Raw genomic sequence first — 17,251 nt, 5'->3', positions numbered from 1 at the left:
CCTTGCAGTGCGATCGAGCTTGTGAGACCACTGTAGACAGGTTGCATGCTATTGCTTTTAGCTTAGCAGGTACAGTGAAGAGTTTGGCTTTAAAAAGGGTGTCAATAACATCCTGTAGAGAGCAATGTTATGTTTTTCTTTCAGGCATTTTTTTTTTTTTTTACGTTTTATCCTTTTTAAAGCCACTCTTCACTGTAGCTGCTAGGCTAAAAGCGTTAGCGTGCCCCCGGTCTACAGTGGTCTCACAAGCTCGATCCCACATCAACGGTGTAAATAACGTGTTTAAACCAGTTTTAGGTCTCTGCCTTTTTTTTTTTGGTTGTTTATTTTTAATTTTTTAAACAAGCCCCCATCTACTTCAGTTGTTTAGGGAATGTCATAAAGCTTTTTTGCTGTGAAGCTCCAGAAATGTTTTGTGGACTATGTAACTTCACCCGACTTTCCATCAGCATCAGGGAGAGTAGATAATTACTGAATTTTAGTATTAAGAAAAAGTATAATAATTTCAAACACACACACACTCTTGTGTTTACCTGGAGGTCTCCACTCTGTTCTCTTGTTTACTCTGAGAATGGGAGGATGCAGCTTCTTTCAGAGCTTTTATCCAGTTTGTATCTGGTTCTTGGGCTGTTAGTCCAGTTGCAGGACCCTCTGACACTTGTTGAACATGTGAGATGCAGGCAGGAGATTCTTCTCGTGATCGTCCCTCACACTGGGAAGCAGCACCAGCGGGTTTTACTGCAATATTATCTTGGGAATTAGACGCCTTATCATGTGGTTTCGCCGGCTGGGGAGTCGAAGCAAAATCTTCCTTGCACTTTGACGAAGCAACAGATGGGACTGTGATAACATCAGGAGTGATTTTATCTGTTGTGTCATTTTCTGCTGCCTTAGAGGGACCGATCTTCCCATCAGAGTGACAAACAGAAGTCTCAGTGCCTCTTTCACAGAGGTCTGAAAGTATAATTGATCCCACGCAACCGTCTTTAGCAGTCCCTGTTAGATTTACAACCTCTTGTTTTTCCCTCGCCTCATTGTTTACCCCTTTCATCTCATTTTGTCCCTTCCCCTGGCTGCTAGCTTGCTCTCTGTCTATAGCTGCTTTATCTCCCTTTGTGATCTCCTCTACATCAGGGCCTTTTATGGGTCTTTGTGCTACTGAGCTGCTTTGTGAGGCAGAGGTTATACTGGAGCTTCGTGGCTCAAGAGGCTCGCACACTGTATCCTGAATTTCACACTCCTCAGTTTCACTACTGTTGCTCTTTAGAGTCATGGCAGCACTGAAATCCTTTTCCACAGTTTCTGGTTGCCCAGCAGGATCTGGCAGTGTGTCGGATACTTTTGTATGAATTTCTTCAGCCTGGTTTGCACTTGGAAAAACTTCTGTATGAATGTCATGATTATCTGTGCTGACCTTTGATGGAGTCTCACGTTCTTGTGATGCAGACTCAACAGAGACAGCACTGTTCTCAGGTTCGTCTTGACAGGCAGCTGATAGATCACTTTTTTGCTGACCTTTACCGCCCAGATCACTCACAAACTTGATGTCTGGCATTAAATCTGTAGCTGACCCAGCTCCCCCTAGCCCGGGGCTTTTATTCTCACCCATCCCCTGTCTTGTCTCACCTACATGAGAGCAACTTGTTACTATCCCCATGTCAGCAGACTCATTTCTCTCAGCAGCCCTTCCACTCTCATTTAAATCACCGGCAAGGTTAGACGGCACATAAACCCTGTCATGCCCCGGCGCATCTCGCGCTCCCTCGCCTTTCTCTAGACCTATCACTCGTTTATTGCCACTGCTGTCATCACCAGTCAAGTCATCCCTGCTTCCTGACTGACACAAACTCCAAACAGAGCTGTCTCCTCCCTCTGCTACCCCTTTTACCCCTGGAACCAGCACTTCGGCCTGACTGTCAGCCTTTCCTCCCTCTAGACAGCCACCTGACATTTCCTCAGTGGGATGTCTGGATTCTAGACACTGCTGCTGTTGCTCCTGTTGCTGAGCAAAACAGTTTGGATCTGGTGTGGACTGCAATTGGCTGAGAGCCACACTCAAATGTGGTGCCGTGTCCCTGTCAGAGCTGAGTTCCAGTGTTGCTGTTGGAGTTTGGCACAAACTCTGGTCATAAACAGTCTGAGGTTCACTGCCAGACTCTACCTCAGCACTTATCATGTCCTCCGATGACCCTGCGGGTCTGTCGGGAGATAAGGAAGACATCTCTCTTTCTCCTTCCTCCTTTATATCGCTTATTGTTGATTCAGACTTTTGAACTTTATGTTTATGCGGTGGCTGCACGTCTCTAATTTCCTCTACGGTCTCTTTATCAGGCCCGTGACTCTCTTGTGATGTTGTCTTTCCTGTCTGCTGCTTGTTGCTGTCTGCTGTTTCCTTTTGATTATCATTTCTTGATTCATCAAACAGCACAGAGGTCTTATCTCCCATTTTGTGTTTCTCTTTGACATTGTCTTGTTCAATCTCATCATGAGCCTCGTCGGTAGGCAGGTCAGGGCTGAGTGGGCAGCTGACATTAATGAGGTCATCCTTAATGGATCCTTCACAAATAATAGGTTTAATGGCAGTGGAGTCTGGCTCAGTGTGAGATGGCGAAAATACATTATCAGATCCAGCTTTTGTACCAGGAGGCTGAGTTGGAAGAGACAGATTTTCCTCTTGGGAAAGTGGAATATTTACATTATAAATCACAGAATTTCTATCCTCAAGTTTCGGACAAGTCTTATCTGCTTCAACGCTGACGTCTTCCTGTTTCAGGTCCTGTGCGAAAGACACGCCCCTGCTTTTGTCGACATCCACGTCCCCAGAGACTTCGGTGATGTCGCCATCAGCACCGCGGTTTTCTGCCTGCTCAGGAAGAGAGACATCACAGTCAGTAATGAACTCCAAGTGACTCAACATGGGGCCAGGAGGCATCAGCACAAGAGTGGGATTACTGGCACATTGCTCGGTAACAGGAATCGACCGGTCGGAGGCTGTCCCTTCCTTTGTCAAATCAGCGGAGTGAGCTGTGGACCCCTCACCGGCTGTCATGGGATCTGCAGTAACTAGTCCACAAGGAGGTGTTTGATCTAATTGGCTAGGAGGCAGATAATCAGCGTCACTAGGATTTGTCTGAAGAGAGGATGCGCAGGTCAAGATCACAGTTTCAGGTTTCGAACTGGGGTCAAGGTCAGTAGAGAGCCGCCCAACAGGTGACTCATCATTTGAAGGCTTGCAGGTAACATCTTTAGCTGGAAGCACCGAACACAAGGAGAGAAGTTGGTTACCTTCTTTTTCTTCAAGAATGACAGTAGCGTCACTTGTTAAAGGTAACTTATCTATCTCTTTCTCCTTTGACAAACACAGATTTACAATGCCCTTCTCTGTTTCCGCCTCTTTAACTGATAGATGATCAGCCTCAGAGATGGCCCTTCCTGCTGTTTGTGAAAGTACAAAACCTCCTTTATTATCAGTCTGATCCTTCTCGTTAGGACATGGAAGCTGATTTGAGCAGGCCTTGTTGTCCACAGTGTTTGTCTCCAAGTTTTTGTTACCTGACAGATCTTTCTCGATGTTTTCCTTGGTATCTTTAGTCCCAGTATCTCCTTCAATCACTTGGACATCTTTCTTTAGATGTGTTAAGTCAGCTGGGCTCCGTATTGTTGCTTCGTCCTTCGCAGGAGCTGCATTTGAGGGGATTTCTGGCTTCTTCAAGCCGAGGAAGTCCGGGAAGGTGTAGCAGGCCTCGACAACAGGGTGATGCAAACTCTCGTGTACAGTCAGCGGCGGCAAAGAGGCGCAGTCCAACGCCGTCATGGTCCTGAGATCCAAGGAGGAACTGCCCTCTTGTTCGTCCGCAAAGTGAACTCTGTTGTTGCGTCTACTGCTGTCACATCCACCCACTCCAGACATAGCAGGGCTACCTCTACTGCTCTGGGTCTGGGTTTGGACTTTGATTTCAGATGCACTTTCGGCTGTCCTTGCTTCTTTTCTGCTACTTTCAGGCTGAACCTGTTGATACTTGCTCGCTTGCTGCTCGACTGGGATTTGTTGTGAAGAAGTCTGAGGTGAGACTGAAGACAGGAAGACTTGGCTGGAGTTTGTCTCTGTGATGGATGACTCCTCACGAGTATGTCCCAAAGACAGTCCTTCCTCTGAAATCAAATTCAGATTGAGATCAGCCCTTACCCCTCTGTTTGCACTGCTGGAGCTCTGTTCAGAGTGAGTGGGGAGAGGTGAAATTGCTGCGCCATGGTGCTCCTGGCAGGGGTGAGAGAGACGCTCCTTTTCAGTGCAGATGCTCTCAGTGACGGCAGCTATCGGCTCACTCCAGCTCTGTGGCTTCAACTGTGACTCGGCAACATCGGTGGGCGGACACGTCTCAGTCTCAGCTGATGACACCCCACTAGCAGAGCCTTCTGGCTGGCTGAATGAACTGTGCTCTTTAGCCAGCCCTCCTTTCTTTTCCACCTCCTCTCCTCCTCCTCCCCCCTCCAATCCCGCAGCACTGTGATCCTGACAATCAGGACCAGCGAGTAGCCCAAGGGGAGATGTATTGATATAGGCTTCTAACCGTATTGGCTCCTTTTCTCTGGCTCCCTCTTCAGCTGGTGAGATCTCAGTGTTTGCACTGCGAACGGTTGTCTCTGCCGGTCCCTTCGTATCAGTCTCAGCCGAGTTGTGTGGCATTTTGCTGCTGCAGCTCTCCTCAGATGCAGCCTGTCCCTCTTTGGCTGAGAAAGCAAGTGAGCATTTTGCCTGTGAACAGATTAATGAGAGCGGAGGAAGGCTGTCCAGGAGCCCTTCTTTCTCTCCGTCTGCAGAGCTGAGGCACTTTTCTATTCCTCCCAAACCTTCCTCTCCTACTGCTTCTGCGAATGCTACAGTAGCCACTCTCCCCAGTGAATCACTCCTCACGCTTTCTCCCTCTCCCTCGCTTTCTATCACTTCTGGCAACGTGGGTGTTGTCAGTGGCAACGCAGCAACTACCAGTAAAGCCTCTTCAAGGGCACTCTCCACGCCACTCTCTCCCACACAAGTTCGGCTGCTGGAGAGTGGGCTACGATTCTCCTGTGTGAGTATCGCTGCCTCCGAGGTAACTATAGCCTCCTGTGTTTGTGCATCTGACCTCTTATCAGCAGCAGCATCTTGATTGATAACTGTGGTTTGGACATGTGTCACGGGTGTATTTTGGTCGTTGATGACACCTCCGGTTGCATGATGCTCCCGCTGTGGGGTTTCATCTGAATATTGATTCATGCCACATGGGGCCTCTGTATGCTCGTGGTTTTCTGACTGATGGGGCCTTTGAGAAAGAGCCTGGCTGGACGCAGGTGAACAGGCCGAGTCGGTAAGATGATCCTGCCTGCTCTGACAGGATGATAGCAGGAGGCTGGAGCTGGGCTTTCCCCCAGGAGTCAGCTGTTGCTGGTAGTCGAACCCATTATCAGACTGTTCCCTACAAATCACAGTCTGCGTGTCTGCCTGTGACATTGGTTTCTCATCAATATTTGCATTTGAATCTGTCTGATTTCCTGCTTTTATGGGAGACACAGCCTCTGAATCATTTTCAGGTTGCACTACTGTCTTTTCTCTCAGTTCAGTCTTCTTCTCCATCTTTTTCTTCTTTCTCTGTTTCTTTTTGTCTTTCTTCTTTGCCTTTTTGTCCTGCGCAGCCTCTTTGTCACTCCGTGGATTCATCCATTTGTCTGTTTTTGACTCCTGCTCCTCCTCAGTGTGATTGTTTGCTCCCATCTCTGTCTCTGACAATGCATCTTTATCCTTTAAATGAAGATGGATGCGCTCCAGTGTTTCATGAGTTGCAGCTTTACAAACATTAATATTGGACTCATGACTATAATTCTCTTTCTTTATGTCTCCAGTCTCTGTTATTGCCTCGGTGCCTTCCTCCCTAATCACTGTTTTACAGTCTAGACAGCCATTTCCCTCAGTAGCTGCATCAGAACCAACATGATCATCCCTCTGCTCAGTGAATGTGGCATCTTTTAGTGCCCCTTTAAATGAATCTGTTGTTGTTTCTAATTGTGTATGCGTGGGTGTCTCCTTCTGCTTATCCATCTCTGATTCTTTTTCTGGCTTCATCTCTGGATGTTTATCCAGGCTCTGTGTTGCCTTTATTTCACTCTCTGCAAACCCAGCATTATTCCCAGTGCCCAGTATGTAATTCCTAAAACTAAACACAACTGTATCCTTCTGAGTGTTTGCTGCCTCACTGTTTCCGTGTGTATTCTTGTTTCCATGGCCCCCGTTGCTATGTCCTGGCTGGGCTACGATTGGAGGCAGTGGCGATGACTCACTGGACTTATTAACCATCACCTCTCTGGTTTTCTCCCCTACATTATTGAACGTCTCAGGCGTGGTGGAGTTAAGTAAGCCCAGTGAGGCCATTTGCTCTTCACATTCCTGGAAGGCCTCTTGGAGTTCTCGGTCGAGGAGCACAGAAGCGGGAGGTGTCTGAGGTCGGACGTCCGGGTAAGGTGTGGCAGCGGGCCACGGGGAAGGCTGGGCGTCTGTGAGAACTGGGTCGCTGTCATGAGGCCTGAGATGAGGGTAGGGTGACAGAGTTAGGAGTCTGGAGTGGCAGGCAGACAGCTGGTCATTCCACGATGCCACAGAGCGAGCGACGCTATTGGCAGAACAGAAGCCCATGCTCTACGATATGCACACACAACACACAACTGTGCTCAAGAAGGCTGCTCTAAAACCCCCTACGAGGTACAATACCAGTTGTTTATAAGCATATGCTGTTAATTACCATGCAGGTCTGTTCATACACACCAAAACACATGGTTTATTCAGGCGTTACAGCAGCCGAGCAACAAGCAGTCAAACATACGCTCACACAACACTAGTTTATTTCCAATAATTTGATAAAAATTAGTTATTGATTTGTTGTGACTCAGGATGCAACAGTGTGACATTTTTGCAGTGTGATGACCATCTGAGAAAATATCATGGTTTCATTGTATACAACATTGTTCTTCAATCCTGGTCCTAGTGGCCCCCTGCCCCAACAAACCTGATTCAAATGATCAACCACAGTTTGAAACCAGCATAACGCTGTAATCCTAGTGGGACTATTATTCAGTGTCTAGTGTCTGTATTATTTATATTGATGTCTATATTTTCATATGTTCACAACTGCTAAACCGCTCGTAGTGTTGACTGCCAAAAGACTTCCCACACTGTTTCATTCTGCTCTTTGTTCCACTGCATTTATTTATCCTGCTACACTGGTTACTATGTGAACAGGGAAATAGTTAGCCATTATCTTTATTTATATCTATATGCTCATCTACTCACAATAACTGTCACTCTGCTCTGTGTTGCCAGCCAAAAGCTCCCCACATCAGGAGATAATCTCACTCCTTTATTATGCTCTTTTCATCGTCTTGCACGTGTGATGTTGGTGACTATGTTGTATTTGGTAACACTTTAAAATACCCATCATTAATAAATGGTGCATTTTATAGTTACTTAAACTTTAGTTTGTAGTTATGTTCACTATCAACAAACAATGAAATGCTTTATAAACCGTTCATTAAGCAACTGTTTATTGTGAAGTTGCAGCTGATGGGTATAATACTGTAAATGGTTTATAAGCATTATTAGGATGGCCATTATAAAGTCGCTGCCTTTACAATTGCTTAAAATGGCTCATAAAGCATTTCATTGTTTGTAACAAAAGTTGAATTAACTATAAATTTACCATTTATTAATGATGGTTATTATAAAGTGCTACCTTACTGGTATTTTTGCATATTTTTGTGTTTGGCTGTGGGAAGCAACATTTCGTTTCCATATACTCTGTATGTGTATGTGTGTCATGACAAATAAACAAACTGGAACTTGATTTATGTCTTGAATTTCTCATGCTTACATTTAAAGAATGAAGCTACAACAGCATGAATGTAACAATACTACCAGTAGCCACTACTAAGAATTGTATAGCAGCATCTACATACTGTAGTGTACACTAACCACAAGGCTGTTGTGTACTGTTGTAACTGTGATCACCCAGGTCACTGTAATGGTTATTTCTAAAAAAAAAAGTTTATGTAAAGGATAATGATTATTAAACTGTATCTGTAAAAGCAACATGAATCATGTTACGTAATACGTAATTACAGCCTTTTTATGTTCCTTTAATAAAAAAGGGAAGTTAATCAATCATGTCACCACATAAACGCGCTCAAAAACAAATACTGCCTCATCAATCAGATATCAAAGTGGTGTAATTGCCTTCCAAAACACTCTCTACACTTCACAGCCAGCATTAAAATCATTCCTTTAACAAGTGGGCTCACTTTGTGCCAGTCACTTGTAACTGCTGAGTCACTGTTCAGCCTTTAGCCAGCAGCAGCGCATGAAAATGCTGTGGGGCCGTCTTAATCTTTAATCCCCTCTGAGTGTATAGATCCTCTGTCATTATTTAGTTATGAAATGCCCTGCTGAACTCCCACTAGTCTTATTCGATGACAAGCAGGAGCCACGATGACATAAGTCTTTGCTCCTTTCCAGATGTGAATAAATAAATGAGACATGTTGTGATTGGTCAATACAGTCTTGTATGATTGCTCCGTAAAGTCTCTGTCATTTCCTTGTAAACACAACTTCTGCCTACGTTACTTACTCATCTCACAGACCTGCCACTCAAGCCTAAATCTAATTCACTAGGCACTCCCTACTTAAAGGCTGAGCCACAAAACAGACTAAACTGTTTTTAGATGCGACAAGCTCCGGCCTGCCATATCTACCTGAGGCTGAATAGACCAGGTGCTGTGTGTGACCAAAAGTAAAGCATCATTATACAAGACTAAAAAGTAGATGTAGAGTTTTAACTGAGGAATTAACAATTAGTCCCATGATACCCTTATTTTAAATTCATATTTTTACAAATTAGCCTCAAGCAATAGCAATTACACTACTGCAATGAGGCAGGTTGTCAGAGCGTTAAAGACAAATTAGTGCGATTTATGCCAGAATGTCAGGCAACACTCAAGGCAGCACATTAAAGTCAGTCAAAAGTCTGCTGATAGTTCACCCGAGCATGAAAAAAAGTGTGACCACACCTCAAAACAAGTCTGCTTAGACAGGCAACACCCACACAGATATCATCACACATCACGGGTACAAGTTAGAAACATTCAGTCATCCTGTCATCTTTCTGTTCCACTCCATGCTCCCCCCGGTTTTACTCTTCATCATCGGCAGACGCCCCACTACCCCCCATCATGCTGAGTCCGTCATGTGGTACCTTGTATCTAGAACCACCGGTGGTCGGCTGACTTCCATGTGATGCTGCAGGTCCGCCAGCAGGGGGTTCACCTGCTCACATTTCCTCTCACCTGAACTAGTCTGAGTTCTGCTGACGCAATCCCACACGCACATTTACACAGACACGTACACACATTCCCACGTGCAACAAATCAGTATCAGATTAACTTCCACCTTGACTGAATTCATTCACACAAATTCGTTCAAACCTGTTCCCTTACAGCCACAACTCAAGCAAAATGAACATCCAATACATTATTATACTGTAATTCAACAATATGATGAACCTGCATCTTCTAGTGAATGCTGATACATGTTGTTTTTTTATCTTGGAAAATAATCTTGGTAATTTTACCATTATGTATGACAGACTGCTTACTGTAAGTGAGTGAGCAGGAGCGAGAAACTAGAGCTACTCACAATATCTAAAGCTAGTCAAAGTGTTATTGTGTGTATATTGTTAACCCTGCAATTTTCTTTCTTTGCCTCTCACCCAATGCATGCTGGGATAGCCTCCAGTCCCTCCATTACCCTCAACAAAGGAATGAACAGGTGTAGAAACTAGATGAGGTAGAGGTAGATCAGGTAATGTGTCTGTCTACTTGGGTAGATTACTGACATACTACAACTCAAAGCCCCTTGTTGGTTTCAAATATTCAGTGTTTCTTTATAACTAACTAACTTTCTTAATAGACAATACTGAACTATGCAGGATTTTGCTAAAGAACAAAATATAGAGTTGGAAAAACGATCCTTCTCAATCATCACTTACTGTCTGACCACACTCTGCAGAGACCCTGCCCTCTGTCTGTATTTTCATATTTTCTTAGTGTTTTGCTGTGTTTCTGGATGTTTCTGGACTCACTGATTATGGAGCAACATAATTGATTGTTGAGTCTCATTCCCAGGCTCTCCAAAACAGACGCCACAGGTTGGATGGTGTGTTTACAAACAGCAGCACAACAGCATGACAAATCCTGCATAGAATGCCTTTAAATGTATGGGGGGTCCATGTCCATTTGTTGGTTGGTTTGTCAGCACTATTACACAAAAACTACAGAACGGATTTCCACAAAATTTGGATAGAGGATGGAGGATGGGTCTCGGCCCAGAATAGACCCCATTAACTTTTGGTGCAGATCTGGAAAAAACGTCCAATCCAAGAGTTTGTTTCTCACTTTCTTTAACATTGCAAGATAGGATTTTCAACATTCTGCATTTTTAGGTGGCTGGTCTCTGTTAGTTAGTTAGTGGAAAAAGGGGACTGCCAGGACTTGGCGGAGGCATGCGCTCTACCAAGTGCCACTCTAGTTTATCAAGGATTTGGCACTCAAGGAAAAAAGCTCATTCGCTTCATGCAGGCTGTGCGGTTGTGGTTTGATGGAGCTGTGTCATAACATTCTGATCCAACTATTGCTAAACTCTGATTGGTGCACAGCCAACTTTAAATCAAGCGAGGATGAAAACTCAAATATAGAAATCTCTCATGTGAAATAGTCAAAACTGTTCCAACTGTGTGAGAAAACTGTGGGATCATGCCAGACCCGGTGGCTCACAATAAGAAGCTGGTTGAGAAAATTGGCTGTTCGAGGCCTTTAAGACTGGTTATGCTAGTACACAGTGTATATTTGGCATTTTGTGTGGCCAAGTTATTGTGTATGTAATGTAGAGAAGCTAGAACAACTACTGCTTTGACTCTATTTCCTTTTCAGGAAGTCGAAGAGGAATGCAAACTGGGGTTATCAACATTATTCACATTTCCTCAGAACTGTAAGAGCCACCACAAGCCAAGTCCACAACGAGTCTTTCTATGGTTTTATCTTGACACTAAGAGTGAAACTGTGACAACTGTGTTTGTGTGTATATGTGTTTGTGTGTGTGTGTAACCACCCAACTTACCCTAGCGAGGACTCCCAGATGTTGAGCTCACTGCTGAAGTCTAGGCTGGGCAGCAGGTCATGAGGAAACTCCAGGTCCTCCTCCTCTCCAGCTGTACTCCCGCTCTCCTCCACCCCGGTGACGACTGGGACGTCTGGGAGAACTGGTTGGGACAGCAGACTCTGCTGGCTGGTGGAGGCTCCAGTCAGCAGCCCCCTCTCGTCTCTCTGGGTTGAACTCTCAGCTTCAGCCTGTGGGACAGTGAAGTATTATCGTCTCTGTTGCATGATGGTGTTTACTTAAACAAGTGTGAGCATGTTGCGGGCAAACATGGTGACAACTGGGGATTTAAAGCTCAAAGCCAAACATCACAAACAAATAACTCCACCCATGTGTTAAACTATTAAGTGTAGGCTGTGTAGTAATGCACAGGTCGCTTTGGCCTTCCACTCAAACTGCTTATTTGTGTCCGTCAGCGTGCTTTTCTATTACTATTACTGAGATTCAAGGATTAATTTCAGGATTATAGCCTCAAATTTATGACATCAGCCTAATCTCTACTACTACTAAGTACAATTCAGAAATTAAAATCATAGTAAATCAACTGTATGATCATAGCAGTCTGGTGTTTTCTACTTCACGAGGAAGTCTGCTCTATTAGTTTTCCCAGGCTGTCAATACAATTTTTACCCAGCGACTAATCATTTAATGCAAACCAGTTCTGCTGGGCTGTGACAAGCATAATCATACATGTGGTTTAATCATTGTCTAGAGTAGATATCTTACATTTCCAGTCTTTAACTCTTTCCTTTATCCCGAGTAAATAATTGAGATGTCCCTTGATCCAAGCCAATCCCTTTCTGAAACAACCTGTGGAGATTTGCATTTATAATGCGACTTAATCCGGCTTGAAACCTCATGCGCGGACACAACATGGAGCACTTGGCCTTGGCTGTTTTCGCTTTTTCTGTTTGACAGATGGACAGAGTCCAACCACAGCCACACACCACAACACTTGGCTGTGGCATCGCGTTGCAGCAACACTGCCCTCACAACACACAACATTCAAACTGTGTGATGGAATTTCTCCCACATAGTCTGCCCTTAGTTCAGAGAGGGAAAGCTTTCCCTTATTTCTGCCACTCAGACATAAACTGAGGTGAATGCAAGTGCAGGTGGACGAACGTGCACTTGCACAGACACATATAAACGTGCAGCTATTTAACCTCTAACACTCAGTGTGTCGGGAACATGTGCACATGAGCTGTTTCTTACAGAGAGATCCTGCTTTCTTGAGTTAGGATGTGAGAACAGAAGGATACAACACGACTGCGGTGGAGCTCTCCACTGCTGAGATTTAGAATTGAATCCGTTCATTCATTATTTATGAAGCACGAGTAGACAGCATGGCTGCGCACAAGCAAGGGTGACTATCATGACAAGCTGAAATGACGAGCAAATCAATTCTTTACACAGTTTTGGAGACAAATGTATTTATATTTATACTTTCTCTATTATACACTTGCATCACTGTTTATGGCTATATCTATTTTGCTCATTTAAAGGTAAAGTATGTGGGATTTTCCCCAAAAAACAATCTAATATAACCCCCAGTCTTCACTCATGACCCAGTGGAGGTGTGTGGCAGTGTCTGTATCTGCAGAGACCCTCCCTTCTAACTTTATTTCCTCTTTTTCTAAGTATTAAGATTTTTGAGTGTCATTTCTAGGTGGACAAATACTGATGCTTTGGGTTGATGCATGGCGAAGCAACTATATCTCTCCAGAGCTGTTTATTACGGCTGGTTTCTTAACAAACAAGCAACCAACAAACCCTGCACAGTCTGCCTTTAAGTTGTTATTATGCTTTAATCCAACAAACCATTTTCAAGCCAAATTTGCGTTACATTGATTGAATAAAAAAACAATTACATATTATGCTTCAGCTTCAAGAAAACAGAGTCCAAAACATACCTCATGCTCTCGCTCCATCTCTGTCCTGTACTTAAAGGTGCACTATGTAGTTTTTGGGAAGACATTTTAATCATGCTTAAACAAACTTAATAAACAAGCTATCTCTATCTTCATGAGTGAATAAACAAACTGACCTTAAAGGACAACACAGTTTCATACTGTTCTACTTTGTTTATATTTGGCGGACCCTGCCTCCTTTCTAGCTTCAAACAGTGTTCTGGGGACCTTATTGCCCTTTTCCAATACTACATACTGCCCCTTTAACTGGACGTGGACGCTGTGGATGAGACAGATGAACAAGTAAAGCTGTGTGTGTTTTGAGTCACTGACCTCACCTGTATGACCACTACAAAAAGCCTCCGTTGAATGACGCATCCAGCACAAATGGAGGATCTCTTGTGTTACTCACACGCGAATACAAGCCGTTCAAAATCCTGACTGTACCTTTAAAACTGTCAAAACTGCAAACCATGCACCCTCTCTTTCTCTCTTCACATCACTGTACGCAGGGCTGAAAGCCACATTAGGTTATTTTTAAACTTGCTAATTTAGACTTTTCTTGCAGACAAAAAAAAAAACAGAGAACATAAAACATCAGAGATCAACACAGTGTCACTCTGAACGCCTGTGATCTGCCTACTGCTGTGAAAGAAATCTTCCACACCTTAACTGGTCATACATGCAGAGATGAACCCACTGTTCTCATGTTAGAGCTGTATGTTGACGTGTCTTGGGTTTCCTGTTTCCTGCCTGAGCTCTCACTTTAAACACCTCCACTGATATCAACTCAAAAACAGCGTGCGTGTCCAAGTTCACAGCCACTATTTCCTATATTCTTGCCCATTGTGTGAAGATGCTGGTGGAAAAAGCACTGCCCACATTTCAGATTGAGCCTCTGTCTGTTATTAATTAACCCACAGGAACAAAACAGAAAGCAAGCTGTGGTTGCCTGGCTACTTGTCCAGCAGTCAGTAAGTGATCCCCCCACTGTTAATTCAATGTGTAGGAGCCCATGTGCTAACGCAACTGTAATGCTTCACACATGACTGTAACACACAGGAACAGGAGCCTCTCACACAAACATTAAACAACACATCCACTCTTTCTATCCCTCCAAGTTTCACCCCACCATCCCTGTGTTGCACTTACCCAGCAGCCTGCTGTGCTCCTCCACAGTGCTGAAGGTGACTCTACAGTGCAGTGCAGCTCCTCTGCTACCCTGCTACCTTGCTCGCTGCACAGGCAGCCTCTGCAGGGCTCAGTGTTTTGAAGGGGCCAGAGGACACAAACATGCTGCAACACATGCTGCTGCTGACGCTCCCTCTCTGTACTGACTCAGCTAACTTCCTCCTCCTCCTCCTCCTCCTCTCCACAGTCCTGTCCTGTCCTTCTTCTGCTGCTGCCGCTCCCCTGTTAAATTTCCATGAGCCTCCTCAAACTCCTGCAGTGTGTGTGTGGAGTGTAGAAACACTACACTACCACGCACTGATAAACACAAAGCTTGCTGCTGGTGGGACTGACTGACTTGACTGGGCTGGCCACAGTGAAGTGCTGAGACACTCCTCCCCCTCTAATGTACACTCTTTCCACTCAGCTCTCTTTCTATTCCCTCCTCCTCCTCTGTCTCCCTTCCCTCTTTTTTCTTTCTTCCCCTCTTCCCTATCCACTTCTGCCCTCCCTCCTCTCTCTTCCATGCTGGTTGCACAGGCTGACAGTGCCTCTGCAGGTGAACACTGGGAATTAGGCCAAGGGTCGGGCCTGCAGTGACCCCCTGAGTGGGGATCAGGTTACAACTCCAAGAAGCTTTGGTTACATTCAGACACACAACATCCTCCTGCATTACAGAAGCTCCTACTTCACTCAGCTTTGACCTCTAAGTGTTGCTGAGGTTTGACATCACCAGGACACGGCAGTGTTTTACTAACATGCCAGAAAAAGAAAAACGGATCAGTACCATTTTATAACGTTAAAGGTTTATTGTTAAAACAAGATGTTTTCACGTTACTATGTCATACGAATTTATCACATTGTGACAACAAACCCTTCTTGTTACAATAATATACTATTTATCTTTTAATAGGATTAAACGTTTCAAATTATAAACATAATGTGAAAATATTGTGTTAAAACATGAAAGTGTCTTAGACTCGGAGCCCAACTGAATTTTTGGGGCTGATGCCGATACTGTGTTAGCAAGTAAATAAAACTTGTGTTATTGATATATCAGCTGGTATACAAATGTTTTTTTTGCAATGATCCCTCAAACACTTTTGGCAAAGATAAATATCAGAGGCAGGATATTTAAAAGTTTTTAAATCAACTTTTATGTCTAAAATGACATCAGTGCACTGAAACAACAAGCTTCACTGGGAATATAATAACTATTAACGATCCCAAGCATCTTTTTCTGCATTATAATCTATAAATAGAAAGTTTTCATATCAGCGCATGTCAGGCAACACGTAAACCACTACTGATATATCTGTGAGAGGCCGATATCAGTCGATAATATTAGTCAGTAGATAAAGTATAACCGCGGGGCTCCACTTATTGTAGCGTGAGACGCTCTGCGTTATAACAATATGTTATCACAAGCTATAACAAGAAAGGTGTTTTGTTATAGCTTGATAAGTTTTTCCTTCATATAAATATCTTAAATGTTCTCGATATAATGTGATACTGATGTATTTTTCTTTTCCTGGAATGGCAGCAATAGGCGTCCAGACAAGTACAATTGCACATGACAGCACCTTCTCCTTGACACTTAACTAACTAGCACTCCTGGCATTTTAAACACAGTGTGATCCTTCAGACTAACAGCTGTCAGTGCGCTGAGGTAGTAAATGTCACCTGTGACTGATTTACGACAATATAAGCATTATCTCATGTGGATTTTTGCGACCTTGTGACCATTTCCGATGTTGAACACATTTGGTTACAATAACAAAAGGACTAAAAGTGAACCACATCTAACAGGCTCAACACAGCGTAAAACACACACTGACACAAATGTAGAAGATATAAGAGGTTTGAAATCTGCTCATATTCACCATATTCCTCTTTCCATTCCTCTTTCCAAGTCAGAGCCTAAGTATGATCGCTTTGCTTTGTATGATAAAAGTTGGGACGATTGGGACATACTCCTTTGTCATAATATTGCACTTTGAACTTTGACCCTTTTGCTCATACATCAGTCCAGTTTGCTTGCATACAGCAAGGAAAGATGCAGTTGGACGTCCTGGTATTTTTCGGCATACTGCATTTGACACGCTAAATCTTTTTCTGATATACTAAATAGAACAGTAGTATGTTTATTTGAGCACAGCATAAGGCTGCCCCCCTTTCAAAGTCAGTTAAATGACACTGAGTTTCAGTATATCAACAGCAAGGAGGAGGAAATGTGTGTGTTTTCAGGGCGCACTACTGAGCCCTATAACAAAAATGTTAAAGTTTCATGTTTGCATGGAATACACAAGATTTCATCTCCTCAGGCTCACACTCACACACTCTCTCTCACACACAGATATTGTACCTGTAGGTAGTCATTTTGATTTTCCTGAGGTGGAAACAGAACAACATTTTCTGGAGCGCCCTCTTCTGGCTGTAATGGGGAATGAAAGAGTTCAACAAGAGATCTTAAAGAGAAAAACCTCCTGTACAGCATATAGCGGTGGTATGCACTGAGAACAAATCACAGTTGTTTTTAAGGCTAAGTTAAGAATGTTAAACCCACTCCACAATCACATCCAGTGAGGGTCCAGTGCACATTTCTTCAGTCTATAGCTCAGAGACAAATGTTTATGTTAATCCTATTAAGATAATCCCAAATTCCACTGCTGAAGTCCTCCAGTCACATGTGGAAATTGTATTTTTTCTCTATAGCTGTCTTTTTTTTTGTAACTGCTGTGACAAAGTACACAAGTACAGCAAAAAGCAATGCTTGAAACAGGTTCATTGCAACAATAATTCTACATGCAATCTGGAGGCACACATACAGTAATGGCCCTCCAACCATTAAAAAGAATGATGGATTTTATAAGATGCATTAAAGCAAGCTTGGAAGTATCAGGCTGTGTAGCAGTAATGGCATGTATCTCTGCTCTCC

General features: G+C 43.7%; 1 protein-coding gene across 2 annotated transcripts in view; it reads right to left on the bottom strand.

Annotated features, from left to right (window-relative positions):
* Positions 1-17,251, bottom strand: part of tacc2 (transforming, acidic coiled-coil containing protein 2) — a 57,893-nt gene that overhangs the window by 36,535 nt on the left and 4,107 nt on the right. The window contains exons 3-6 of one of the 2 annotated variants that reach the window (XM_084375053.1): positions 16,679-16,747; positions 11,195-11,424; positions 9,276-9,383; positions 534-6,557 (exon numbers count right to left, since the gene is read on the bottom strand). In XM_084375053.1, the coding sequence (XP_084231179.1) occupies positions 534-6,557; positions 9,276-9,383; positions 11,195-11,424; positions 16,679-16,747 (6,431 nt within the window). The remainder of the gene's footprint in view (positions 1-533; positions 6,558-9,275; positions 9,384-11,194; positions 11,425-16,678; positions 16,748-17,251) is intronic. The other variant, XM_084375054.1, reaches the window with a different exon arrangement.

This window comes from Pagrus pagrus, assembly GCF_965226575.1.
Source record: "Pagrus pagrus genome assembly, chromosome: 15".
Taxonomy (NCBI): domain Eukaryota; kingdom Metazoa; phylum Chordata; class Actinopteri; order Spariformes; family Sparidae; genus Pagrus; species Pagrus pagrus.
This window is presented reverse-complemented; position numbering and strand designations above follow the sequence as displayed.